Source organism: Amphiura filiformis, chromosome 13, assembly GCF_039555335.1.
Source record: "Amphiura filiformis chromosome 13, Afil_fr2py, whole genome shotgun sequence".
NCBI lineage: Eukaryota > Metazoa > Echinodermata > Ophiuroidea > Amphilepidida > Amphiuridae > Amphiura > Amphiura filiformis.
In genome coordinates this window covers 41421599-41449063 of record NC_092640.1, presented here as the reverse complement: position 1 = coordinate 41449063, position 27465 = coordinate 41421599, and the positions used below count along the sequence as shown (strand labels likewise).

At 38.4% G+C, this 27465-nt stretch overlaps 2 protein-coding genes across 4 annotated transcripts in view; both read right to left on the bottom strand.

Annotated features, from left to right (window-relative positions):
- Positions 1 to 27465, bottom strand: part of LOC140168367 (CD63 antigen-like) — a 227967-nt gene that overhangs the window by 23671 nt on the left and 176831 nt on the right. The gene's annotated exons all lie outside the window — the stretch shown is intronic.
- The window catches only part of LOC140168363 (protein arginine N-methyltransferase 1-like), a 17493-nt gene continuing 1442 nt past the window's right edge, over positions 11415 to 27465 (bottom strand). For 2 of the 3 annotated variants that reach the window (XM_072191732.1, XM_072191734.1), the window contains exons 2-10: positions 25309 to 25503; positions 24455 to 24610; positions 23547 to 23610; positions 22915 to 23057; positions 21790 to 21877; positions 19683 to 19798; positions 15148 to 15298; positions 14181 to 14302; positions 11415 to 13677 (exon numbers count right to left, since the gene is read on the bottom strand). In XM_072191732.1, the coding sequence (XP_072047833.1) occupies positions 13612 to 13677; positions 14181 to 14302; positions 15148 to 15298; positions 19683 to 19798; positions 21790 to 21877; positions 22915 to 23057; positions 23547 to 23610; positions 24455 to 24610; positions 25309 to 25503 (1101 nt within the window). In that variant the 3' untranslated portion in view covers positions 11415 to 13611. Of the gene's footprint in view, positions 13678 to 14180; positions 14303 to 15147; positions 15299 to 19682; positions 19799 to 20060; positions 20177 to 21789; positions 21878 to 22914; positions 23058 to 23546; positions 23611 to 24454; positions 24611 to 25308; positions 25504 to 27465 lie in introns of all 3 variants that reach the window. The other variant, XM_072191733.1, reaches the window with a different exon arrangement.

The following is a 27465-nucleotide window of genomic DNA, read 5'->3' as shown; positions in this document are numbered from 1 at the left end:
GTTTCAATATAACGCCCTGAAAAGGTCACATAGGAAAACGTTATGAACACGTCCAAATATGCAAAATTTCCAGCTCGCGGCACTCGCATTATATGAAAAGACAATGTAAAGAGTAAGCCCCGTCAGAGCAGTTCTTGGGTGAACCAAACCTGCCTGGTTATCAAATTAATGAGTGACAGGGTTATCTCAGTGAATCTGACAGGTGCTAATTGATGCAATAACATTAAAACATCAATTATCACCTGTCAAATTAAGAGATAACCTTGCCATTGATTAATTAGATAACCAGGCAGATTTGGTTCACACCAGAAGACTGCTCTGGTGTGGTGGGGTTTCCTCTTTAAAGTTTTAAATGTGGTTCCTCAAAATCTTGCATGTGTAAACGAGGGGGCAAAGATTTTTCGGCACGTGAAGGGAGGGTAACAAGTTTATTGGCACGTCAAGGGTGGGGGGGGGGGCAAAGTATTTTTTGCCACGGCCAAAGTGCATGTGGGGGCGAATTTTGCCCGTAGACCATTTTGAGAATTCACCACCCCCGGGTATACACATAATTATTGCACCACCCTATTTAATAGTAAACAGTGAAAGATATCGATGTGGCCAGATGATTACGTAATGTATTTTCGGACTCCTGTCCAGTTTGTTGTCAAAGCAAACCCAAAACATCTTTGTTTACCTCCATGACCACCCTGTTTTGAAATTGGCAACTTTAAAACAAATACTATCTAAACTTGAACCTGACCTTGAATGGAACCATGTGTAGTAGTATTGGAATGTTAAACGGTGCTTCCAGTCTTCACGCTCACGAGGATCCACAACATGTTCATCTATCAGGGCACAGTTCTTTAACCCCAGTAGGCCCTACATTTGTACATTTATTGAATGACCTTTGAAAATTTGGGTACAAAAATTCATATACTCTGCAATTTGAGGTCAAATTTTGCACTATGAATGATTGTTTGATTGAGGTTATTGAACTATGTCATTGGGATGAGGCCATTGTGGTCCATATAGTGGCTGGCATAATATGATAAATGAAATTATATTGTTACAGTAAACTTCAATCACGATCATACACAGATAATACCGAAAAATCTTGATTTGCTATCTGGTCCTATAATATATAGGCCTAAATGTATAATATTATAAACATGATCGACATGAAAAAGGTCTAAGGTCTACTTAGTTTAGGGAGTGTTCATTAATACTTTGGTTGGGGGGACTGGAAAATATGTAGGGGGGGGTCATACAATTTTAGGAGTTCTGAATAGGGGGGGTTAAAAAGTTTTGGGTGTATGAACAGGGGGGGTTAAAAAGTTTTTGGGCACGGAGGAGGGGGGTGTAAAAACTTTAGCAACATTAGTTGACAATTTTTACAACAATGTTTCGTGCAGTACAGATTATTAATTTATTATCACTAAAATATACAACTAAATCATGTTGCATTACAATCATAGGTGGAGGAAGCTTGGAGAACCGGGGTACACGTTTCCACCCCCTAATTTTTCCATGGTGGTAATCCCCCTCAAAATCCTAGTAGGAGAAAAAAAAATAATTGCCCTATGCAACTTTTTTAGCACATCTAAAAGCACCGTGTTTTGGGCCCAAATAGGGTAAAATTGCACAATTTTGTGCTGCGCGATCACGCGAACTGGCCCATCAAATAGCAAAACACACCATTTCGGCAGTAGCTTAGCCAGGGGGGAAAGTGCCCCCATGTCAAAGATGAAAGAAAATGACATGGATGTACAATTTCATTGCACTATACAAATGTTAGTATCATTAATATATCCTTTGATGTAGAACGATACATTAAAATGAAGGGGGGGGTCAAAATAGTTTTGAACCTAATATGAGGGGGGGTCAAAAAGTTTTGGGTTCACGAAGAGGAGGTTAATATTTTCCAGCCCCCCCCCCCCCACCAAAGTATTTATGAACACTCCCTTAGCTTGATCCAAAAGCTGCATACATGGCAGTCAAATTATTGTTAATTTGTTGAAGTAGCCTATGTGCTGGACCGATCCTATCAGGAACCAAGTGTGTTTTCGCAAGAAATAAGCAATTAATAAATAATAACTAATTTTTATCGGCATATATATGGTCATTCATGGTTTATCACGTCCTATATTCCGGGGGGGGGTCACTCCCATTGTGGCCTGTACACCATCCGCGATAATGAAAACGCGTAAAAAGGGTAGTTTTTCGTGGGTAGGCACGATACTCGCATAACGCGTTTAGGGTGTCAAAAACATGAAATATTGGAAAAAAGGGTAGCAAAATTGCAATTGCTAATACGCGGAAATGAAATTTAGGGTATGAACTTAGATGCAAGGAATAAAATCCCTGTTTAGGGTATCGTTTTAGCCAAGGGTTAAATCCTTGTTTAGGGTGCTTTTCAAAAGTTGATTATCGCGGATGGTGTACATGCCACAATGGGAGTGACTCCCCCCCGGGCTATATAGCTCTATATTCTTATTTTTATGGCTATTTGTAGTACCGGCATATAATAGTTGTGTAGATGGGGTGTCCTCTTTTTTTGGGACACCTTGTAAAGTTGTAGCCATGAGGTGTCGGTTGCCCAGTGGTTGCAGGTCAATGCAAATTGAACCGACCCAAATCATACGTGACTATCGGAATGACTATGTCATTTGTCAAAGGAAGGAAAAGGGGATAGGCATAAGCATAAGCAGCTGGTAATGATTTGATTGTAGGTCATTATCGAAGCTTCGTAAATTATACTAAAATGGTAGCTTGAAATTTTAAATATTTACACCCTACCCTGATGAGGGGCTGTGCATTATCTTCCACCTCCCCTGTAGGCAAAAAGAGGAGGGCGCCGGGCAAATATTTTTTTGCCGGGTAAAAGGGGGAAAGCAAAATTTGGACAGGTCAGAACGGAGGGGCAAGAAGTTTTGGAAACTATAGTCAAAAGGGGGGGAGAGATTTTTGGCACACATTCTTGGGGTATCTTTTAGATAAAAAGCTGTAAAAATAATATAGAAATCACCAGGGGCTCAACTTTAGAAGTGACGGAGATGTGCCTGCCGAGATCGAGAGGGGAAAGTCATTTTTAGCTATTTTTGGCAGACCATTTTGAAATTTGCCCATTGCACAGACAACTGTTTTGAACACATCTCTCTCCAAATGGGAGCAAAAGTACGGTTTTATTCTGAATTTTGGCAGTTATGTTGCGATGTTTCAATGTTTTGAAAAATATCAACGTTTTTTTTTCCAATATTGACTTATCAATGTTTTCAATCATTTTGACAACATTGAAATTATCAAATTGTCAATGTTCTTGACATGAAAAGGGATGTAACTTTCTAACACTTCATACTAGAGGGGACAAACTTACAACCAAATCAGTTAAATCACAGTATGTCACTGCTAAAACTGATACATGATTGGCCCGGATTATTGGTATGATTCTTAAGCTTTGAAGTAAAGATTTTTAAAAAGATCTCAAAAAGTCACTTGTTGGCTTTGTGCTCATGTGAATGCAGTCGATGTTTTCAATGTGTTTTTGTTTTTCTTTAAATTTCACCTCTGGGTGTGGACATCGCATTCTGTTACTTCTGTTTGTGGGTCTATCGCATAAACTTTTCCAATATCTAAGCAAGTTTAGCCCCTGTGCACTGATACGGTTTGTTTAACTCTGTTTGGAATTCCTTGCCAACAGTGATAGTTATCTTTGTATGATGTCATACTGACGTCATAAGGACAGACAGCACGAACGAAACGACGTAGTACTGTAAGGGAGCACACCACTAAAAGACAGGCATGAACGAAATTTAGGGAATTAAATCTAATTTTTAGATTAACGAGTGCGCAGCGATACCCACATATTAAGTCTATATTATTTTCAGTCTTCAAACTAAATCAACTTTACTACACTACATGCTTCCTTTGCCAAATCGTGTGCTATACTTACCCGAATCAGTTATTTTTAGGCTATGAATGCGCGCACTCAGCGTTATTCTAACCATTTGCATTATCTTCCATCAGTGAACAATAACTACCAATGACATCACATGACCAATAGTACAGCTCACCATTACAAGTAAATACGGATTAAGTTTGGTGTTGTGCGCCCTATTCCACACAGCCTTCATCAAGGCAATTTTAAGTGCTCTCAAATTTCACAGGTTTCAGTTCGCGATATCATATTCGAGGGCTTAAAGCCAAAACTATGTCCATTTTTGGCCAAAATGAGTTGAGTAAATTTTTAGGTAGTCTTTTAAATAGGTATAGTAGGCGTCGGCCTACTCTTTCTTTGGTAGGAGTGATTATAAAAATAAGTCAAATAGTGAAGAAACGAGGGCGCCATAGCAATAGTGTTTATGTCCACCTGGTCCATATTTATGGTAGCTGTTTTTATGGGGTTTTTTTTTAATAACAAAACTGGCTATGTCCAGTTTTTTATACCGAAACTGGCTATGTCCAGACCAAAACTTGCTATGTTCATACCACAACTGGCTATGTCGCTGGCTATGTTCAAACCAAAACTGGCTATGTCCAGACCAAAACTGGTTATGTCCAGACCGAAACTGGTCTTGTCCAGACCAAAACTGGCTATGTCCAGAAGAAAACTTACTATGTCCAGAAAAAGAGTGGCTATGTCCAGACCAAAACTTGCTATGTCCAGACCAAAACTGACTATGTCCAGACCAAAACTGGCTATGTCCAGACCAAAACTGACTATGTCCAGACCAAAACTGACTATGTCCAGACCAAAACTGACTATGTCCAGACCAAAAGTGGCTATGTCCAGACCAAAACTGGCTATGTCCAGACCAAAACTGGCAATGTCCAGACCAAAACTGGCTATGTCCAGACCAAAACTGGCTATGTCCAGACCAAAACTGACTATGTCCAGACCAAAACTGGCTATGTCCAGACCAAAACTGGCTATGTCCAGACCAAAACTGGCAATGTCCAGACCAAAACTGGCTATGTCCAGACCAAAAGTGGTTAATATGTTCAGACCAAAACTGACTATGTCCAGACCAAAAGTGGTTATGTCCAGACCAAAACTGACTATGTCTAGACCAAAACTGACTATGTCCAGACCAAAACTGACTATGTCCAGACCAAAACTGGTTATGTTCAAACCAAAACTTGCTATGTCAGGACCAAAACTGATGTCCAGATCAAAACTGGCTATGTCCAGACCAAAACTGGCTATGTCCAGACCAAAACTGGCTATGTCCAGACCAAAACTGACTATGTCCAGACCAAAACTGACTATGTGAATGTCCAGACCAAAATTGGCTATGTCAGGACCAAAACTAGCTATGTCCAGACCAAAACTGACTATGTCCAAACCAAAACTGGCCATGTCCAGACCAAAATCTGGCTATGTCCAGACCAAAACTGACTATGTCCAGGTGAACATATTTGTTCCCAGCCAAAAGTGGCTATGTCCAGCGTGATATGTTATGCTCTTGGTACTACAATGGCCTGTGATAGCGGATAATAATAAATTCAATACAGCACTTGTGTTTGCAAAAAAAACCAGGAAAATAGTTGACAGCTGAAAACAATGACAAATGCCACAGTAAAACAATGAATACTCCATAGTATTAGCAACACAACAGGTACTCCAGAGTAACACAATGGATTCACCAGAGTAATATAATGGATACACCGTAGTAACATAATGGATACTCCAACATTACATACTGGATACTCTAGCCCAGAGCAGCTCAGAGTTACACAACTGGTAAGAAACAAATTTTGATACTGCTTCCGTTATGAGGCCAGCGTACCAAAGTTTTATGACAAGTTAGCCTGCTATATCAAACTAATCCCCTATCAACCACAAAGCCAGGGCCCCTTATAAACCAAACCCGCATTTCATTTCAGGCCCCTTTGAAAACGCACCCTGTATTTCATTTTTGGATAATCAAATCTGCTATAGTTCGTTCACTACAAGATGGCACATGACCTTTGGAAAAGTACACAGGGTCCGCAGGGGAGACAAAGGTCAAATGGTATTAAACTTTCGGAAAATGCACTGTAGCTTAGGTGAATGTTACTACAACTTGAACATGTCCCTACGTGATAAAACTATAAATATATACCAGTACATAAAAAACAAACTTGGTCAAGTGCTATCTTATACTGAATAGACTATATAGCGTAGTGAGTTTACACTACAAGATTGCTATTGTGCAGTGTGGTCGTCTGCACAGGTACACCGTCAGCACAGTACCAAACTGGTGCACACAGAGCTACGCAATACAGCTACTGCATAGGACCCACCAGCAGTGGTACTGCACTGGTACTCCCCTGGTACTACAGAGTACCTACACAATACCAATGCTGCTACTGCACAGGACCCACCAGCACTGGTACTACACTGGTAGTCCATGGTACTGCACAGTACCAGCCAAGAAGTACCTAATTAGCTACAATGTACCTGTGCAGGTACCCCCCCCCCCTCCACAGGAATCTTGTTGTGTACTAGTGAATGAATACAAAACATACATCAATAACAGAAATCCATTTCTTTTTTTCCGCAGCACTCGTCTGCATTTATTAACATTTTACATTTGACAGGAAAGAAGCTTCCTAACTCCTAACAATTTGTAAACATGTCCTATTTAAATTACTGGAAGAAATAGAAATAAATATTTGATATCAACTGGGTGTGTGTGAATATGGAATGCAAAAATGATGAACATTCAAGCAAGATGACATTTTAACAGGGTGCCATTTCTAAATAAAAATTGTACTCATTAAGAAAAACATTGCATATCTTTGCAAAACACATAGCATTGCACTACTCTTACCTACATGGACAACAATCTTTTGGCAAGGGCTCAATCCTAGACATGTTTTCTATGGTATTTCCCTCTCAGGGTTACACAAACATATTGAAGTAAATTGCTCCTAAGGACCATTCATCTACATGGCATACTTCAGCTGTACATGGAGTACTGTATGTATACCCCTGTTAATTTTGTGAGGGCTTAATTTTCGCGAGTGAAAGCAACACCACTGGAAAATACCGCTAAATAAACAACTCTTAGTTTCCAAAAATTGCGATTTTTTTTTTTTTTAAATATTTTTAATTCTGGACATCGATAATCACATAAAATAATAAAAATGCAACATAAAAACAAAACTGAGGTCAATTTTTTATCACATTTTTACCAAGAATATCATGTGATTATAAAAAAATATGTGAACAAAATTTGACCAGTTTGTTATGTTTTTAATTTATGTTTATATTTTATGTGATTATCATTTATTTATCCCATTATCGCTGAAGCATGTCAGTTAGAAGAATATTCTCCAAGAAGCTGAAAATCTCCTTTCAACAACGATTAAAAGAGGGGCTAGATGTGATACAATAACGTGTCTTTTATAGTACAGGCCTAATTGCTGAATTAGTAACTTGTAAATGATCAATATTTAATCAAAATTAACAATTTAGTGAATCATTATTATATTATTTTGCAGGAACTACAATAATCATTATTACAAGAACCTCCTTGTGACTAAAGCCAGGGGATAAAAAAGTGACACTTTATGAATTAATCTTTCATGGTTTTACTCTTTAAAGTAAGAGTAATATATAAAGACATTCTATGACACCTTTCATCATAATTTGACTCTTTTAAAAGTACAATTCAACGACATTTTATAGATCTTTGAAGAAACATGTCTTATGGTTCGACTCTTTGAAGAGCAGAAATTAATTAAGTCAAAGAGTAGAATTCAAAGTTTATTTATGAGTAAAGACATCTTTACCATAATTTGACTCTTTCCTTAGAAGAGTGCCATTCAATATGGAATTGGTTATTGTCATTATTGTGGCATTCTGTGGTGCATTAATTGATAATCCTTTTCATCGCTTAAAGACTACAGTTACTATCTCAACTTTTTTGAATAACACTGGCAACACCTGTGACGTGTTATCCACAGAATAGAGGTTGTGCGTGAAATTATTGATAACCTCCAAACAAAGGATTTGAACCAATGTCCTTCACCGTAATCATGGCACAGTGCAGTCCATTCAATCAAATTTTGTCATCAACCTATTTGATCGTAGTACATTTGTGTGAGACTAACTATCGCGGTAGATTGCAATCACACTTTTGTTGAATGCATTTGAGTAGTCCGCCATATTTACGGTATGATACGTCATATGCACAACCTCTATTGTAAAGGTAACAGTGCTTCACACAGGGATGTGAGTGACCCCTATTGAAAAAGAGGAACTTTGTTGAGGAAAAGCACTGAAATATGCTCAAAGTGGGCTGAAAATGAAAGAAAAAGCTAAAATTTTGCCTCAAAGAAATTTCCCAAAAAGAGGAATTCCGCTTAAAAGAGGAGATTTCACACCCCTGTTCACATGTTGCTGACCAAACCAATGAGATTGTATACAGTTAAACTAACTGAAATGACAGCCATGTTGGGGGTACAGGCATATGACAGTCTTTTACAAGGTCTATACTGCCGTGTCATTTGCTTTGCACACTTCATTTCATGATGAAATAATTGTGTCTTGACATGACAAAGGATTTTGCGGGCTATCTGTACCTTTAGTAATCTGTGCTCTTATCATATACATGAATACATAGGACATAATTCTACAAATGTACACTTTCGACCATCAATCTACAACGGCATAACCATAGGGATGGCATAAGAGGCAAAATTGGGCGAAAGGGGTCCAAAAATGACACAAATCAGGACTTTGTCGATCTTCCTCGTAAGTGTGACAAGTGTTATGAAATCATAGGCCCTAATACTAGTTTGAATATATTGCCTTACTGTGTCCTCTACCTGTACACATCACATGATTTCATAACACCAAATCTTCTTGTCAAACAACCTTCATGACTTCCCACTCCACTTCACATTACAACTGCCTTAGTGATGATTGTCTTTTTTAAAGACTATGCTTGTTTAGCATTATACCTATTCTTTGCCCAGACAGACCTGACTAACATGCCTTCTTGACCCATATTTTGGCCCACTGACCACCCACACTGGTTATGCCCTTCAGAACAATCTACAACCATCCGTGCTTCCTCTGACTCAAGTTTAGGACATTTTGTTTTGCATAATTAATAACATGATACTATTACAGAAAGTGACATTACTCCCCACTCAACATCAAGGTACTCCAACACCCTTAACACGAGTCATACAAATTGATATGAAATTAAGCTATTCCACTTAAAAATCTTACACCCCCTATGGAAGACATGACTTTAATCACCCACACAGGTGTATAATGGTGTCACTCATTCAGGTAACCCCATTTGAAATTCACACTCCCTCCCTGTTTTTGTGATTCAGGTCATGTCTTCCACAGGGGTGTAAGGATTTCATCTGGAATAGCTCAAGGAGAGAAATCCTGCTTGAAATGGGGACAAATGAAGCGTACAGGTTTCCTTTTCAACTCTACAATGAGAACAAAGCGTAAATCTGTACAATTGGTCTTCCACCTGACAACAACAGGAGTTATTCTAGTAATTTCCCTGAGCCAATGAATTTTGTTATGTGTTCATTTTATCTCACTTTCAGTTTCATGAGCTTGTCATATTTTAACATTCTTACAGGTTACATATTATCGCTGTTTGGCCAAACCAAACTTCAATAGCTGCTTGGTGTAAAATATGTATAAAATAATATATTGTATTGTACATATTTAACACATAGCAGCTATTTGAGTTAACTGGGTTTTGCCTGAAGAGCAACGATATGAGTATGTGATATATTTTTTAGCGAGCAAAAAAACAAAAACATTTCAACGACATAATTTCTTAAACAAAAGAAATGAAAGCATCGGAGCCGTTTCCAATAAGTAGCCTCCAAGTAGGGCAAACAAACCTGGCAAAAGATCAGGCCTACGAAACATACCGCAAAAGTGGCAGTTTCCATGAATGTAATTTTTCGGTTTGCAGATTTTGAATTTCTTTGCTTGTTCATGGTTTCCAACGTTGCATTTTCAAACAGTCCTATGCATTTAAGAGAACATAATTTTTTCGCCCATTTTAATTTTTAGGGTAGCTGTGTAGAGAGCGAAGAGCGTGAAAATTAATGTGCTGCAAAAATTTCACTTTCACAGGCTTTGTTGGCTGAATCCCCTCCAAAGATGTTGCTAACCTTAGTCAGGGCATACGGTCAGGGGCGTGAGTGACCACAGATAAAGTCTGAAAGTCTAAAGCTCCTATACTTTTGTACAGAGGAAGTGCAGAAAAAGAGATAAAGATCAAAATGTCTGAATTCAGATTTTAATCAGAACTCTCACACCCCTGCTTAGTACTTTAATAATAGCCAGCAATTTTTGCAAGGTTAATCTTGGTTAATTTCAGAAAAATATGAACTGTGAATTTTAAAACCTGCAAAAATATTTTTTACCTTCTTTCATGTGTAGCGGTTTTAAACGAATAAAAGAACAGTAAAATTAACTTGATTAATATCGCTCAAATGTACGTCCTGCTATACAGTATACAAGTCTATGGAGAAAACCCCAATCGAATATCAAAAAAACAAGTTTATTGAAAAAAATGTTGTCTTACAGAATACAATAAATACAAGAAAATAATAACAAAAATAGCCAAGCTTTGCCAGGGTGTTTGTGTAGTACAATGTAAATACCCACTACATCTCCTAATCTGCTGCCTGTTTATAGGCCATAGTTGTTAACCAAATATGGTGAATGCTTTTTGTGACACTAGGTGTGTTTAGACAGTAGCCTACTTTTGAAAGTAACTTACTTTTGACCCAGCAATTCGCTGTCGTAGTGCACGTTAGAATATGACCGTTGCTAGGTCAACTGGATCACACTTTCTTTGTTACGAACCACTGATCAAAATGATCACAAGAAAAAGCCTATGGTATGTCAAGATTTGGAACAGGTGTACGAGCCAAAGCAGTAACCAATGGTTACATACACTATGACAGCGAATTAAATTACAATACTTGCGAGTGTGTGTGTCCACACGAGACTCACAAGTGCGTCCTTCATTGGTAAATTCTGCACAATCACAATAGAATTGAATCATCCAGTTCCATTTAGTGGTCAACATAAGGTTATGCTTACTTGCAAGTTACTTAATCTTATGAGTCTTGTTCACACGGGCCTTACATCCAAACGTAGCGCAAAGCTTATTTCTTATCTTATTTCACAGTACGCCAAACCTGTTTTAATTTTTCATGTCAAAAAAAAGTATACACCATCGGGTATTAACAACTACAAAGTACAACCAGGCCGTATTTTTTCGAGTTCCATAACCATGGAATAAAAACCTGAACATGATAATACCACCTCCTTACAATTTCATGTCATTTATAATATCATTATCATCTAGCTTGCTATGATTAGTCTACACACACATTACAAACGAGAAAAGTTACTTGGAAGACAAGAAAACGCTAATCAATTAAGAAAGTTTTGTTTTGGTTGTTTATTCAAGGTATTAAATAAGAAATGTTTTATTTAAGATACTCTCATATATGAATACATATTACCAGTATTATGTTGTTTATATTCCACCCTTCTTGAGATGAAGAGGTGGTGGGGGAGGGGGGGGGGAGTACCCCATACAATACCTATCTCACACTCTACCAACTTAATAAGACCCTTTTTGGTCTATCATGATCTTCAGTGCTTAAAAATATCAAAAAGTAATTCCACTGTAATCAAATTACTTTTTAACACTTCAACTGTTTCATGTGACATAATCTCACAAAAATATGACAATAAAGGGTCCAACCTTGGTAGACTGACCACACAGCCGTGATCGGCAAAAAGGTATGCTGGAAGGTCAAATCCAGGGAGTAACCCACACGGGAATCGCCTTCAGCAACGAAGCAACCTATTTCCTTTTACATACATTACTAATTCATGATATCAGAACGAGGGCGCTATTACTGTTTTACCAGTAGACCAACTTCTAAAATGATGCCATGTCCATGCATGGATGTGTGGCATTTCTACGTCTTCCAGGAAACTTTTCTCGTTATCTCTTCACATTAACTATCAGTTCAATACATCTACCAGAAAACCACAACAATTAGCTGAATTTCTTGAGAAAAAGGACAAAAAATATCCAGATTTTTTACTTGGGATTGACAGCTTCAACTCATTTGTCAACAGAATCTTCAGAATAACAATGGATCTATTGTAATGTTTTCTTCTGCAGAGGGTTGTATATAAATTGGAACAAGAACAGCACACATGTCATGAACAGAGACGATGGGGCCTACTTCCTAAGTTTATAATCAGCTTCAAAGCAAGAACTGAAGTCTACACATAAAAATTACAATTCATGCATATGTCAATAATCTGCCAGAAATTTCAAAATTGTCAATCCCAAGTCCCTATCTTTATTTTCCAGAAATTCAACTAAGTACTTTAAAAAGTAGAAATTTTGTGCGATTAATTTTCCCCTCGATTTGTTTTCAATTTTAATCATTTTGTAAGCTTCCTTACATAAGCCTACATACAAACGGGATCTCTTTGCATGTTTTTATATTCACCGTAGCTGCTGTAAGCTTCGCAAGCGCGTGGAAATAAACGTGCCACAAAAATTTCCACTTTCGGCGTGTGGTTTTTCTTTTGGTCGTAGGCAGTGCCATATTTCTAACACATGAAATATTGCAGCAATTTCTAAAATAACAAACAACATTAAAGGTTTTAGAACCTTGTGCACACATCACAAACCTTATCTTTCTTGGAAATGTGATAAAAAATAGTAAAAAAATCCCCGCCCTATATTATTAGTTTTCGTACATTTCCCCAATTTTGTCTTCGCTTTGGTTTCGGTTTTGTTCTCTGCACATTATAGGCAGATTGTTATTTTTTCCTCTAAATATCATAAATTTCTTTGAACTACAGAGCTGTTTGGAAGGAAATAGAGGATGTTTTTGCTTTCCAGTCTGGCTTGTATGTGTATTTTTTTCAGAGATGCCAAATTTATTAAGGGGTCCCCGTCACCCACCTTTGCACAGTATTTTTATGGGACCTGAGACCACATTTGTAGGGATGCAAGATCAAAATATCAAGGGATTTTGTCTGTTTTTTTCTTGCAGGATTTATAAATGGATGGCTCAAAAAATGGCTCTTTGTTTTTTACTGAAAACACAAAAATTCCAGTAAAAAAACCCTGGAAAAGTGGCATCTCTGATTCTGATTTTTTGCAAGTAAAACTCATTCCTCAAAGAATTCGGGTATTGTAGATTTGGTCATCCATTCAATTTTCGTCACCACTCACCATCTAAGGTACATTCTATGACATGAATATGGATGACAATTGGCAATTTATTTTCTGCTGGCATAATAGAAATTTCCATAAAATAAACTGTATTTAGTCTATTAGGTGATGAAGTGAAATATTTTGCATGACATATTGCACTCGATGTCAATTCCCAATTAATATAAACGGACTATAAATGCCCTAAGCATCCTTATTTCTAACCAAACACACTATAGAGTCAAAGATACAAAAGTCTTAAAAAGTTCAAATGCTAATACGGTGGATACTAGAGTCCTGAGGACAAGTACGCTCAGCCTTTTAGTTTGACGGGACAAGTCAACGAGGCCGTCTGCTGCCCTCTGGGTTGGCTGGTCCTACCGCATTCGGTAGTTCAGCTTTGTTTTCTCCCGCACAGTTCTCCGCTGAAGTCCAACTCCAGTGTGAAGTCAAGATCCCTCTGTAAGAAGGAAGAAAATTATGTGGAAGAATGTTAACTCATGATTAGAATTCAGTGGGGGTTTGTTCGAAATTCATGACATAAATTAGTGCTGAAAATTTGGGCATGAATAGTAATGATTCACGAGCTTTATGCGATGGGATATGAATTCCCTGTTCTACAGGTGGACGTTCTACGTACGGGTGGAAGTAGGGTCGGATGGTCAGGAAAAGGCTTCAACTTCGTCAATACTGCTGTTTTCTTTCTTTTTGGCCAAATTTTTTATTTCAAAAATACCAAATGACAATTTGAATGACTTGTCCTTCACTTTTAAGTAATTTATAAACAATTTTAATTTTTTTTAACAATTTTGTTGGGATCCGTGAATGGGACTTTTTAAGTTCAGCTTATTTTGAGGCAAGTTTGCCTCTCCAATATCTCAAAAAGTGACAATGCTGACATGACAGCCCACTTGTGATGAACAGTCACAACATATTGAAGAGGTGAAATGAATGAACACTTACGTTGTTTTTGTTGTTTGGTTTCATGGCAAGGACTCCATAGACTTCCTCCCCTCGTTTCACTGTCAGGTAGTCATTGAGGTAAAACACAGTCTGTTTCCAATGTGTGTAGTGAGCCTCTGGTGCTGTAACAACGCAAACAAAATAAACATCTTGATATTCTGTCTGTAGTAATGGTGGAAGCTGCAGCAGGTAGGGGAGGGGCGAGGGTGGGTGGAGGGGAGGTGAGGCTTGACTTTGAGCCTCAGCACATTCATTCCAAGGACAGAAGCACATCTTTTGAGACCTTACCATTGTGTTATTGTGTACCACTTCTGCAGGGGTAGCATTAGGTTTTTAGGTAGCATTAGCCATAAGGTTTTAAAATCAGTGGTTCTAAGAACCCCTGAAATCTAAAAAATACAAAATATGGGAGCAGAATGTTTGCAATCCCGTTCTAGAGGCCTGCTTTTTATTTAGCCTGAATGCTAACGTTTACCAAACACCTAGACCTAACCCTAACCTAATCCCCCAACCTATGCTAACTGGAAAATGTGTGTGGCATGCAAGAACGCAACTTAGCATGACACCTGCAATTATGTTGCTGCACAAGGCCTACAGATAGAGCAGCATCATAATAAAAGATAAAGTCAAGTAATAACTAGTTTGGGTGTGTCTTAGGGGCGTGTCTAATTGGATGGGGGGTACCTATGAAAATGAAGATACAGCGCCTCTTTATTGATGTTCCCATTTCAATGGTTTCATACAAATATCCCAGCTCTATGCTTTTTACAGAGGGGGGGGGGGGGGAAGCAGGGCTTGAAAAAATGTTACAAGCACAATTTTTAGCATGTTTTTATACAAAGAAGACACTATTTCCAAGGCTTCCAAATACCAGAATTTCCCTCCAAACACAAACATTTCCTGGGAAGGAGCTTCCCCAAATTCCCCACTTTTTCGAGCCAGGGGGGAGGGTGCATGTTGTTCATACCTGTTGAGAATCCAGTACGTTTATGACACATTGTGAAGTCTATGTTGAAGAAGCAGACCAGCGCCTGGACGTAATCGTTTCTCTGGACCAATAACTGGAAGGGCGCTGAAAACGACAGGTCCTCGAGGTTCACAGAATACATGTCTATCTCCTGCAATGACAAAGTAACGAAATACCGCATGTTAGCTCAAATCATAATGGGACATGTTTTACCGCTACACATTGAACAAATCTAGTCTCTACTATAACATCATTGGGCAGGGAAAACCTATGTGCTTGTGGCCCCTGAACATGTTTATAACAAAACTGCCAACAGGTTACATAGGAGGTTTCAGGGGCCAATGACACATACAAGGTTTTTCCTGCCCAATGACGATAACGCAGTGATGGTTTCATTAGGGTAGATACATCAGGTTATTCCCGTTGAAATTCAAACACCCCCTGTGGAAGGCATGACATTAATCTTTCATACCAGTAGTATTTCAAATTGAATGACCTGAATGGGTGATTTTACTTGGAAGTCCATACTTCCTGTGTGTGAAAGTTTTAGGACATGAATTCCACAGGGTGTGTGGATTTCAACTGGAATGGCCCATTGAACACATTGAGATGGTTGAAAGAACATGGCGCTGCCTCGTTTCAATTTGGGTCAAATATTCACAGCTATTTTGGCAATGAGCTAATCCAGTCGAAATCCCTACACCCTCAATGGTAGACAATTCAAGACATGACCTTAACCTTCCACCCCGCCTTCCACACACAGGGGGTGCAGATTTCAAATGGAGTCCCCCATTTAAGTAACCCCGTTCACACTCTGTGTGTGGAAGAATAGGGTCATGTCTTCCATCTAGGGGAGTAAGGATTTCAACAGGAATAGCCCATTTTCACTGCCTCACATTTCATCCATCGCCACAACAGAGGTTATCTCAACTTCTCAGAAGCTTAAACCAACATGCGATAATCAGCCTTTGACTCAACAAGGTTAGTGAGAGCTATCACTCTCCTAGAGCTTCCTTCCTTCTATAATCCATTTACATCACTCTCCTTACAACTCTGCTAAACATGCTCAGAAGAGCTATTTGATGGCTCCTCTGCCATTTTCATAAGTCAAAGTCTAATGCATCAAATAAGGGCACCATGTTCATGTGTGACCTGCAACAACGAAATGAGTACTTGGTCACAATTTGGTAGTTTCGAGACATCCTGGCTGCTTTGTTTGCAACACACCTGTACTAGCCAATTTAGCATGTCCTTCGTGAAGGGCACATTGTGCCCCCATTCACAAAGGACATACAGACACACGTCTGGCTTGAACAGGTGTGTATGAAACAAAGAACCATATACCAATGCAGTAGCCAGTGTGCATTTCAAAACTACCAACTTTTCGCTCATTTTCGGGTAGCAGGTCATATGTGAATATTATTCAACACTTCTCCATTATAAATAAGAGTTTGCAGCTTTACACACCAGATACTGCGATTTCTCATACACCAGATACTGTGATTTCAAATTAAAATCACTGATGTTAATTAGTTAGTCCCAGTGGGTTAGTATGTATGATACAGGTGATTCACACAGCACTTTTGAATCTGAATTGATCTGCACTGATTTAGTTCTAAGCCAGACTACATAAACAATACATCTTGATCCAGATTTGGTCCAAAATCATACTCAAATCCTGGCAGTACTGACATCATCTTGATTACGATTAGTCGTGGACTCAGCCCATTTGTGCTCCTTTGTCACTAAACAAATCGTCCGGCAACAAGCTTGAAATATTGATTGCTAATTGGTTATAAATTTTCATATATCAAAAAATGTTTTTAATTGACCATGTAACCACATGACTACAGAATTAGCATGTAACTTGTGTTAAAGTGACTCTCTCAACAACGACCCGCCCAGATTTGTAGCTAAACTTGAAAAGCGCAAACTGTACAATTAGGACTAGACTAGACGTAGCGGCCAACGAGGCGCCAATCATCTGTTATTCTCTTTCATGCCAGAGAAGCCACATCGTGTACTCCTAGGTGTAAACTTAAATCACTGCATGGCTGTCAATCAACCTCTGAAGCTCAGTGGTAAATTGACAGCCAATGTTTTTTTGGGGTAGCATTCGGGCCAATCAGCAAAAGATGTACTTTGTGGAGGAGCACAAATCAGCTGGGACGGAGACTAGTACATGATTAAGAGATTCAGATAAAGAGAACAAAATATTCCTCCATTTTGTGCCATTGATCGACCACATGCCAAAATGTTAACTTCAAACTGAACCATTCCAGATTCTTTCAGGTGCTGTGCACATCACCATAACTTGACATGAGTTAGCAAACACTAAATTTGTCGTCTGCATCACACATGCTGTCATATCTCAAACGGCTGCCTTGTGTGATTTTTATTATCATTGTTGTATTTTCATGTTGTTATTTTATATTTCAGCATATTTCTTTTATTTTATGAATGGATAAGAGATTATAATACTGTGATGTTAACTCAAAATTTATATATCGAGTTAGTTTTACACTGATCTTATACAGTTTGTCCACTTTGTATACAGCGCGTAAACAGTGCGCAGTGCTGCGACTCTGCTGCTGGTATGCGTGCCTTCAAAGTCGGCACAATGTGTGCGTCCGCGACGGTACTTTGTAGACTGACTGTAGATGACAATAGTAAAATAATCACACAAGGCAGCCTTTTGAGATATGGCAGTATGTGAAGCAGATGATGAATTAACAGAACAAAGCAGATGGCCCAGATGATTAGTGAGCAGAAAATGGTAGCCTTTTAAATTTCAAATTCAAAGTTGGTCAGTTTGAATCCTTGTAATATGTTTTCTTCCTTATGAAGTAAACAGTGAGTAAGAAGAAGAGTCAAAACAGATCATTTCCTCTTTGTAAATCATATTCATGGGCTGACTAAAGTTTTGTTTTTCATATTGGCCGAGCTGCAAACCGGACATCCATCTTTTTTCACAAAATTAAAGTCCGATGTATACTCCACTTCCTGATTGCGATTTCGCAGGCAGCAAAGAAATTTGAGCTGAAATTTTATGCGACAGAATTTCCTTCGCAGAGCAGGTTTCTTCGCTTCGTGGAGAGTTGGAATTGGTTCAACTTTTGGGGGGTAGGCCAGCAAAGTTCTATAAGAAAGCACAGGGCGGGCAAAAATTCATCACGATACTCTGCGAAATTTTGATGAAGTATACATCGAACTGTGCTTTTTATTTTCTCTTCCCTTATAAACCTTTGGGCTAGACAAAAACCAAATTTCAGTTTCATGTCGGATATGAACCCCTTGCAAATTATGGAAAAAGACTTGGCTTAAAACATTTTTTATTACAAGGGCTATGAAGTACAAATTCAGATTCTACAATAAGTAGCCCTCATACATGCTTTTTGCCATTGCCAAATTTTTTCACTGGGCTATGCCGTGAAAAATGGGATGCAAATTGTATTTTGAGCCTTGGAGCAGGATCGCAGGAGAAAAAATTAAAACGTTAGTTTTCGGCAAAAGTAGTGCCAGGAACCTGCCACACAGAATGCAGAGAAACTTTTGAAATTGCTGTAACAGAAAACAGTTACTTACAAATTACTGCACAATATACAAATTATGATTGGAAACATGTCTTCAGAACGGTCCAACAAAGAAAACTAGCCTATATCATGAACTATTAGCACTGTACTCAAATGGGAGAATACACATTACTATACCTCATAAATATTTATTTAATCCATACATGTTCGAGTACAGTATTTTGACTACTTCCGCTACTCGCACGCAGGGAAGTAGTAAAAACTTCTGCACCCCTACCGGCCGCCACACACGCTGACCGGTACCGTGTGGTTTGACTTTTGTTTCCGCTTTTACCGTGATATTGAAAATATTAATGAGGTATAGTAAAACAATACAACATGTTTCGGGGAAGCATTCAAAACTACTGATCCCTCGGGTGTTGGATGATCTGACTACTTCCCTACGCTTACATCGAAGTAGTCAAATCATCCTACACCTCGGGTCGGGACCAGTAGTTTTGATTTCTTTCCCTCAAAACATGTTGTATTTGTACACTACTACTCTTACATGTTGGCATGTCATACATGGAGGGAACATTAAGGAGCCACAAGATTATGACCTAATCCATGCAAAATTAACTTCTACAATTAACTATCTACAAAATTTGCCAACAATAACCCACAAAAAGGAAGATGACCAAACTTTTGTGAGATCAAGGGCTCTGGTAGCAACATTAAGACATGAGAGCACATCAGACATATCGAAATGCATTCTGAATACCAAGAATGTCCTTCACGAATTTCAAAAAATCTAAAATTATTTGATATCAGAAGGACATTCCTTGTATTCAAAATTCAATTCCATATGTGTAGTGTACTCTCATCTCCCACAAAAAATACTGTGCAAATGTTAATATCTGATTCCTGCTTTTCCTCTCCATGCATTACAAACTCAACAACAAGATTTCCCCATACACCAAATCCATATTCTCCCATTTTAAAACTCTTTGGTAAAAAACCCACTTTGATGAGACAGGCATTTGTCACGACTTGTTTCGGATCTATCGTGTCCACAAGCGGTTCGTTGATCGCTATCTCTCGGATACAGCTCATGTCAAAACCATACACATTGGACCACCCTGAAACAAAGACAAAAGGTTTGAATAACGATAATCACAGCACAATAAGACGCCACCACGTTTGGGGGGTCTTGGAGGCTGTCCACACGACCATTTTAGTCCCAGATCGATTCGGAGCAATCTAGACCAAACTTGGCACATAACGCAATACATTTCTTCTAAACCCCAAACCACTTGCACAACTAATCCAGATTAATCCAGAACTAAATTGATCACGTGGACAGCCCCTTTGCGATACACGTTCAACAGTAGCAGGGCCTACCTTTATAAGGCAGGAGTTAGACACCACCTGTTTAGGATCGACGACATCGACAAGGGGCTCGCTGATGGCTACGTCTCGTATGCAACTCATGTCGAACCCGTATACATTGTCCCACCCTGTGTATGACGAATCAATCGAGGCATTTGTGACTGGCTCTCACAAAATGAGCATTAAGTGACAAAATGTCTTGCTGAATTCATTTTTTCATAAGCTTTAAAAACATTGTTCCTTGCTTTTTGTCTTCAAAAAATCTATAGTTCATCCAGAACTTTTTTCAATTCATTTTGCCATATTTTAATGCACGGTACCTTCTGAAGTGCCCTTGCAACTTTACGCTCATTTTGTGGCAGCAAGTCACAAACAGACACACCAAGCAATTGCAATTAAAGGCATAGTACTTGATTTTTATCAAATTTGTTTTTTCTGTTAGTCTATAACTGCTCAATCTTTCAAAAGATGTTACACAATGTAGCCTCCAAAGAAGAACGACCCTCTCTTGCTATGATCAACTCGATATGCCATGTTACTGAGCTACATAGGCCGGGGCTTTGTTTGCCCTTTGCAACCCTTCATGAAGAGCAAACACAGCTTTGACTCGTAATCAGTTCTTTTGAGGGATGATTGAATTAGCGAATCGGGACCCACTTCTATGTTTACGCTGTCTATGCGCTAACAGAAGTTAACAAAGGCCGTTCTTCTCTGCAAGCAATGTGTTGTTTGAATATGCGCCAAACTGAAATACATTAGAGTGAGAATGCACACAAACACTTTCATACATTTCCAAAATATTTTTAAAGGATATAATTCCATTAACATTAACATGTCAAGTTCAAAACACGCTCTAAATTTATTTTTGAAGGGGAAAAGCTAATATTCATCACTTAAGATAAAGCGGGACGAGCACTGTGATTTTAAAATGGACTCACAGACTGCTCTATTTTGAGGGGGCAGCTTTATTGCATCATTGGCTGTATCGTCTATTCGTGTATCAGTTTGTTACTAGTAAATGGTCAATAGTAAATGGGGTTAATGTGTTATGAACATGCTATAGAACACTTGACATCATTGTTTATCAACATAGGCGAGGGACTGGTCTATCGATATGCTTGAATGAACCGTTACATTGTTCAATGGCTTTCTTGTCCTATATATGAAATGTGGTGGGTGATTTAAAATACACCTGCCCTGAGCAAACTACGATGCGTACGCACACTGCAGGGCAAAGAACAATGGAAATTGCCATAATCTGCACGCATACTGCCGGGCAATGACGTGACGTCACATGTCAAATGGTCTATATAATTATTATAGACTCACTCAAGCAGGCAATGAGACATTTCAGCCATATGCAAGTTCAACTTGAATTATTTCGATCATAATTTTTTTATCTGATTTTATTCTGAAAATATGAGATCCCCCCATGCAGCAGTTTAGATGTTGATTTTTTTAGTTCATTGTGTAAAAATCATAATTTTAAAGGAAAAACACCTTAGGGCATCCTCAGATTTGTTACTATTTTGTTTTAAGTCCATCCATTCAGCCCTAAAAGAAATCTATTCTGATTTTAGATAACAAATCAGAAGGGATTGCTCATCAGAAAGATGCTTTTTCTTCTCATGACTTCAGGTTGCTTCCACTACTCTCTTTATCATATTTTTAATTGGAGCATTCCAAGCATCTGCCCACCCCCAAATTGAACTTATCATTTAAACCACACCATTCAACTTACAGTTTATTTTTTCATCTTTGTACTGTCTGTCTTCTATCGCCGTTACGTACAAGGTAGCTCTGTCTGGAAATATAAGACCGCCTTTTGCCTGAAAAAAAATTTGTTACGCATGTGGATTAGTTAATTTATGTGATGTGCAATATTGGTATTAATGCCATGCAAGGGGGGACGGGATCATGGGAAGTGGACTAATTTTAAAATACAGGACGAAAACTGGAGTACAGTACCCAGGAAAAACCTGCGAGGATGGTCATGGATCACGACCGGTAACCTTGCTGATTTACGTCAGTGGGGAATGGATTATAACTCAAGTTACAGTTGTAAAAGGCTACCCTTTCACCCAAATTTATAATCCCCACCAAATATTGTGATCAGAGAAGCCTGTGTCAGGTATCAGAACCAAAGGGAAAAAACCAGTTGAGTGTATTTCATGTTTCTCTACCATTACTCCCAACTTTCTTCCAACAAAAGTTAAACCACGTTGGGGTCTATGATGAAAAGGACAGGATACACATTAGGAACTGGTATCCCAACGGTTTGCTCGTTAACCATATTTCCAGAGAATATTTGAAGAACTAGTGTCTAAATGATATTGCCGTTGGGCCGTATGTCAAAACATCTATCTGATGCGGAATGAGATTTCACGGTCCGAGCTTACCCGAGCTGCAATTTTCTCTCACGGCTGGTAGTAAGTGAGAGTCCCCAGGACTATCTCACTTATCCAATCATCACCACTCAAAACTTTTGAGGAAAAAGTAAGTTGCTACACCTAGCCACGTGGGGAGAAATTTATTTCCATGAACATCTTTTAAGTTCTGATGCATATCTACACATGACCATGGTGTAACTTTTCTTAAATGTGATCATGTTTCAGATCCAAAACCCCCTAACTTTTCTTGTGATAATAAAGTATGCTGTAACATGGTCACATGTGCCTGGTAGGCAGGGTACCTTAACGCACAATCACACACTTTAAAAATACCCCTTCAGCAAAATGTTTAAAGAAAACCCTGCTGGTAGGCTACTGTAAACTTCAGCTGATATTGCCATATAATGATACAATTTAAAGCGATCAATATGTTAAAAACAGAGGACTTAAAATGAAGCCTATGTTGGACTACCTACCAGCCATTTGTCTCTAGCATATAGCACCGTGTTGAGCATAGACTCATAGAACAGACAGTAGCCCATCCATTCGCTGATGATGATGTCCACTTTCTCATCTTCTAAAACCACTTCTTCAACTTTGCCTTTAACTACTTTGACAACTGTGGGATGAATAAACACAAAATTGATTATAAACACGCAAAAACAGTTGCATGATTGACGGGAATTATATAAATTTATTGTTGATGGCGAACCTGGTGAAAAATTATGCTTATAGATGATAAACATGGCTACATGTATATGCATAGCCATATAAATATCTCTGGATTTGATTTTAGTACATACAATCCCATTGGCAAATCGTAAATGTGCTGTGCTGATATAGTTTGATCAGCTCGTAATCAGCGGGCCTTATAAAAAAAAGAAGAACTTATTACATCGCAGCCTCAAGAATTGTTTTATGACATCATCAGAAGCATCACGAAATATATATTCAACTTCCACTTTCTTTAAAAACCCAAACAAAATATGGACCAGACAGGTCAACTATATCTCAGGCATGAAAACTGGTTTAAAAAAAACAAAACTGAAAACCATTTTCCGTGAAGTTAATTTCTATTTTCAAGGAAAATGCTTAATAATATACTTACTGTGATCTAAATGGTTAGCTTTGACTATTCTTTCTGCATGGTCTACAATACTGGAACACTCAACCTGGTGAACAGAAAAGCAAACATGCATTACAACAATCTTGATAAAGAAATTCACTGAACTGCTCGCCACATATGTGACCATCCACCACAAAGTGGTAGTAAAGTCGGCTCTAGGTCATTTTCTGTTTATTGCAGATTTTAAAAGAATTCACTTTCAGCTTTAAAACGACACCTCAACCAGCTTCATCGGACATCTGAAAGTGAAGTTATGGTTCATCAAAGGTCAAATTCCTAATATATTTTACATAGAAATCCATATACTGTTTTTGATTTATCTCAAAATGGAAAATACCGACTTTACGACCAGTTTGTGGTGGATGGGCACATATGATTCATTGCTTCATGTGGCAAACTGCCCAATTTTATGACTAAGTGTGTGCTTCTTTATAATCTGAATAATTCTGAGTTCAGTGGTCAGGGTTCGATTTACTGTAAAAAAAACTTGCATAGCAATTTTTAGCAAAAATATTATTTAGGTGATGTTCTTATAATATTAGCATATGTTTACATTGTAAAATATTGCTATACAAGCTGATATTTGTGTAGCAGGTTGTCCCAAATGGGGAGCATTTTGCTCCACGACACACATTAAATCGAACCCTGTCAGTGGTGTCATACCATAAAGGCACATTCCACCAACCAGTGAGCAGTTTGAAACATCCTACTGAAACTTTTGTTTAAAAAAAAAGGTTATTGCTCCCTCAATCAGGTTCGCTGCACCCCATTGAATGACTCTTGAATATACACTACATGAGCAAAATATTTCATTCGCAACGTTTTGGCATCGTTTCAAGATACCAATTCCTGCCTTTGGTAAAAACTGTCCGACATGCAAGACAACTTACCGCATAGACTCTCTTGGCCCCTGCTTTGGCTGCAAACATGCTAAGAATCCCCGTCCCGCATCCCACGTCAAGAACGACTTTGTCTTTAAATAAATGCCGGTTGTGATACATGGAATTTCTGTAGGTTAACGTTCTGACCTCGTCTTTCAACATTTCCTGCGGAAAGAAAATAAAAACAAATTTCCTTAAAGATATCCACTGATAATTTCCCAGAGAGCGACCTACATGTAGGGGCCTCCAATCCACTACATGTAATCACTGAATAGATTGATCAGGTTTATCTAACAGACTGAAAAATATCTCTAGACACACATCAAGAATTGATTTTATCAGAGAAGAGGCCCCAACGTCATGAATTTGGAAGCGGGGGCCCCACTTCTTACTTAAGTCACATACATACGATCCCCTACTGACTGATCAAAATACGCAACCTACAGTAAACCGGAAGCGAGGATCAACCATCATCATTCTGAAGATGTCTTTCGACCATGATACCATGATCAATAGTGAGTTATAATTCTGGTTTTGTGCAAAAGAAATTTATTCAGTTCACTACATGTACAATGCGCTGTTCCATTTAAAATCCACACTACCCCTGTGGAAGATTTTTGAAATATCTTCCACGTGCAGAGGGAGTGTGAATTTCAAATTTCATACACCCTTTGAGAAAGATTCAACCCGAATCTTCCCAAGAGGGAGAGTGGAGTTCATATGGAGCTGCTAATATAAAATTTCATTTGAAATTCATACTCCCTCTGTGAAAGATATATCCAAAATCTTCCACAGGGGTATTGTGGATTTCAAATGGAACAGCCCAATGTAGGACCTATTACATCGTATGTAGTTTTCCTTACCTCGTGTATACCAAAGTGAGCATAGGAGTCAAAGTAGTAATCTTTGGAAGTCATATCTTCTGGGGCGATCCTGGCCTTCTTGTTCACCGTCCGCTCTGCGCCGTCGTGATTTGTCCCCGGACCATTCATCGTTAGGTCTGGTTTGAGTAGGTCTGTGTCGATTTCTGTACAACTGCTCGCAACAGCAACTTCTGTCTGCAAACAAGAATTTGTGCAATACAAGAAAGTTATTGTGAATGCGTGTTTGTGTGCGTACTTTGGGATTTTTTTTAATACATTTTTTTGCATGAAGTAATAAGTATTCACACATAAGTTTTAATGGAAAGTGACAACAATTTCCAAGAACCTTGCATTCTAACTACATGTAGTGCCAGTATCAGGGGTCGATTTACCCACTGGTCCGGGCCAGCAGTTTTCTTGTAGGGCCAGGAGATTTCCGTCTGGATGGCCCAGGGGCCAGTTGGGATTTTGGTATAATTCTGAATTTATGAAATGCTAAAATATTAACAACAAATCTGGGCCAGTGGATTTGCCCTTGGGCCAGCTGGAACCTTCTCAGCTGGCCCTAAGTCAGGCCTTCTCAACTGGCAGCGCGTGCTACTTGTGACGCTTGGAGTCAGTTGAAGTGGCGCACAGTAATTTTAATCATTTTTCCACATCTTGAAAAAAATAAAGTGTGAAAAATACCCAATATGGGCCTTTTAAAACCTTTAAAATCCAGAAGCCTGGACCCCGATAAGCACCTCTGCACCTTACCTGTTATGCACACATGCTACCCCGCAAAGTCCTCCCTTGACATGTTGGCACTTCATCACTAAACGTTTCCAGTTAGCACTTCAATTAAGGGGGTACTACACCCATGTGGTAAATTTGTGACTATTTTTGCATTTTTCTCAAAAAATAATTACACACTGGTAACAAAAGTTATGTATATTATTGGGGCAAGAATCAATTACTACACTGAAATTTCAGTGACTCAAGACAAGCGGTTCAGTATATATGATAGGAAACGAGGTACATCCTAGCTGTACCTTATTTCTGGTCATAAATAACAAACCGCTTGTCTTGGGTCACTGAAATTCCAGTGTAGTAATTGGATTTCTTGCCCCTATAATATACATAACTTTTGTTACCACTGTGTTATTAGTTTTTGAGAAAAATGCAAAAATAGACACAAATTTAACGAGGGGTGTAGTACCCCCTTAACAAGTTGAGAAGGCCTGCTCTGTGATTATTGCTCCTTATGTCTACCCTTTACAGTATCCAGCAAATACTTTGCCAAGAAATTTCTCGAACTTTTGTTATATGGAGGGAAATTATGCTTCCCCAAATAAGGCACTACATGTTATGGGGTGTTTTTTTTTATGAATAGAGTAATTGCCCTTTTAAAATTTTTTTTTTTTTTTGTTGAATTATGATTTTTTCAGTTTTGTTTATAAAATCAATATTTTTCACTTAAAATTAATATTTTATTGAAAGACTAGTCTTTAAAGGGGCATTTCGTGATCCACAGCCTCATCCCCCCACTTTTCTCAAAAAAAGTTGACATTTTTATATCACTGGAAAACTCTGGCTACATAATGTTTATGCCCAAAATATTTCTTTCAGATTAATTCGTTTTGCAAAGATATCGTGAAATTTGAATTTCGTTCTGGTGCACCAGAACGAAATTACAACGCATTGTCTATGGAGCAGTGTAATACACATAATCATGCATAACTCGCAAACGCAAAATCGGAATCAACTGAAATTTTGGGAATAGGCTTTTTTCGTGGATATGTACTGAAAAATGTCATAAAAAGAGGATGCTAGGATCACGAAACACTCCTTTAATTGATGTCTATTCAGGTATCCAGAAGTCAAAATTGACAAATGTTTCCTAATTGAAGAACCATTATTTAATATTTGAGGGGATTTTTAAACAACTTAAGGTTTGAAAAACAAAAAAAACAATCCGACCGTCCAACCCAACTTTCCCATTTTCCCACTTGAGGGTAACAACAATCAACAAAATTACAATATTTTTTTTGGCCTTATAGGCTTATACCCACAATGTTCTGAATTACTAATCATCGCTTTAAATCAAGTCCAGCACTGTACAGTGTTCTCCAATCCAAGTAAAACTGGACATTTCCAAAGAGTTATTGGAGTATTGGA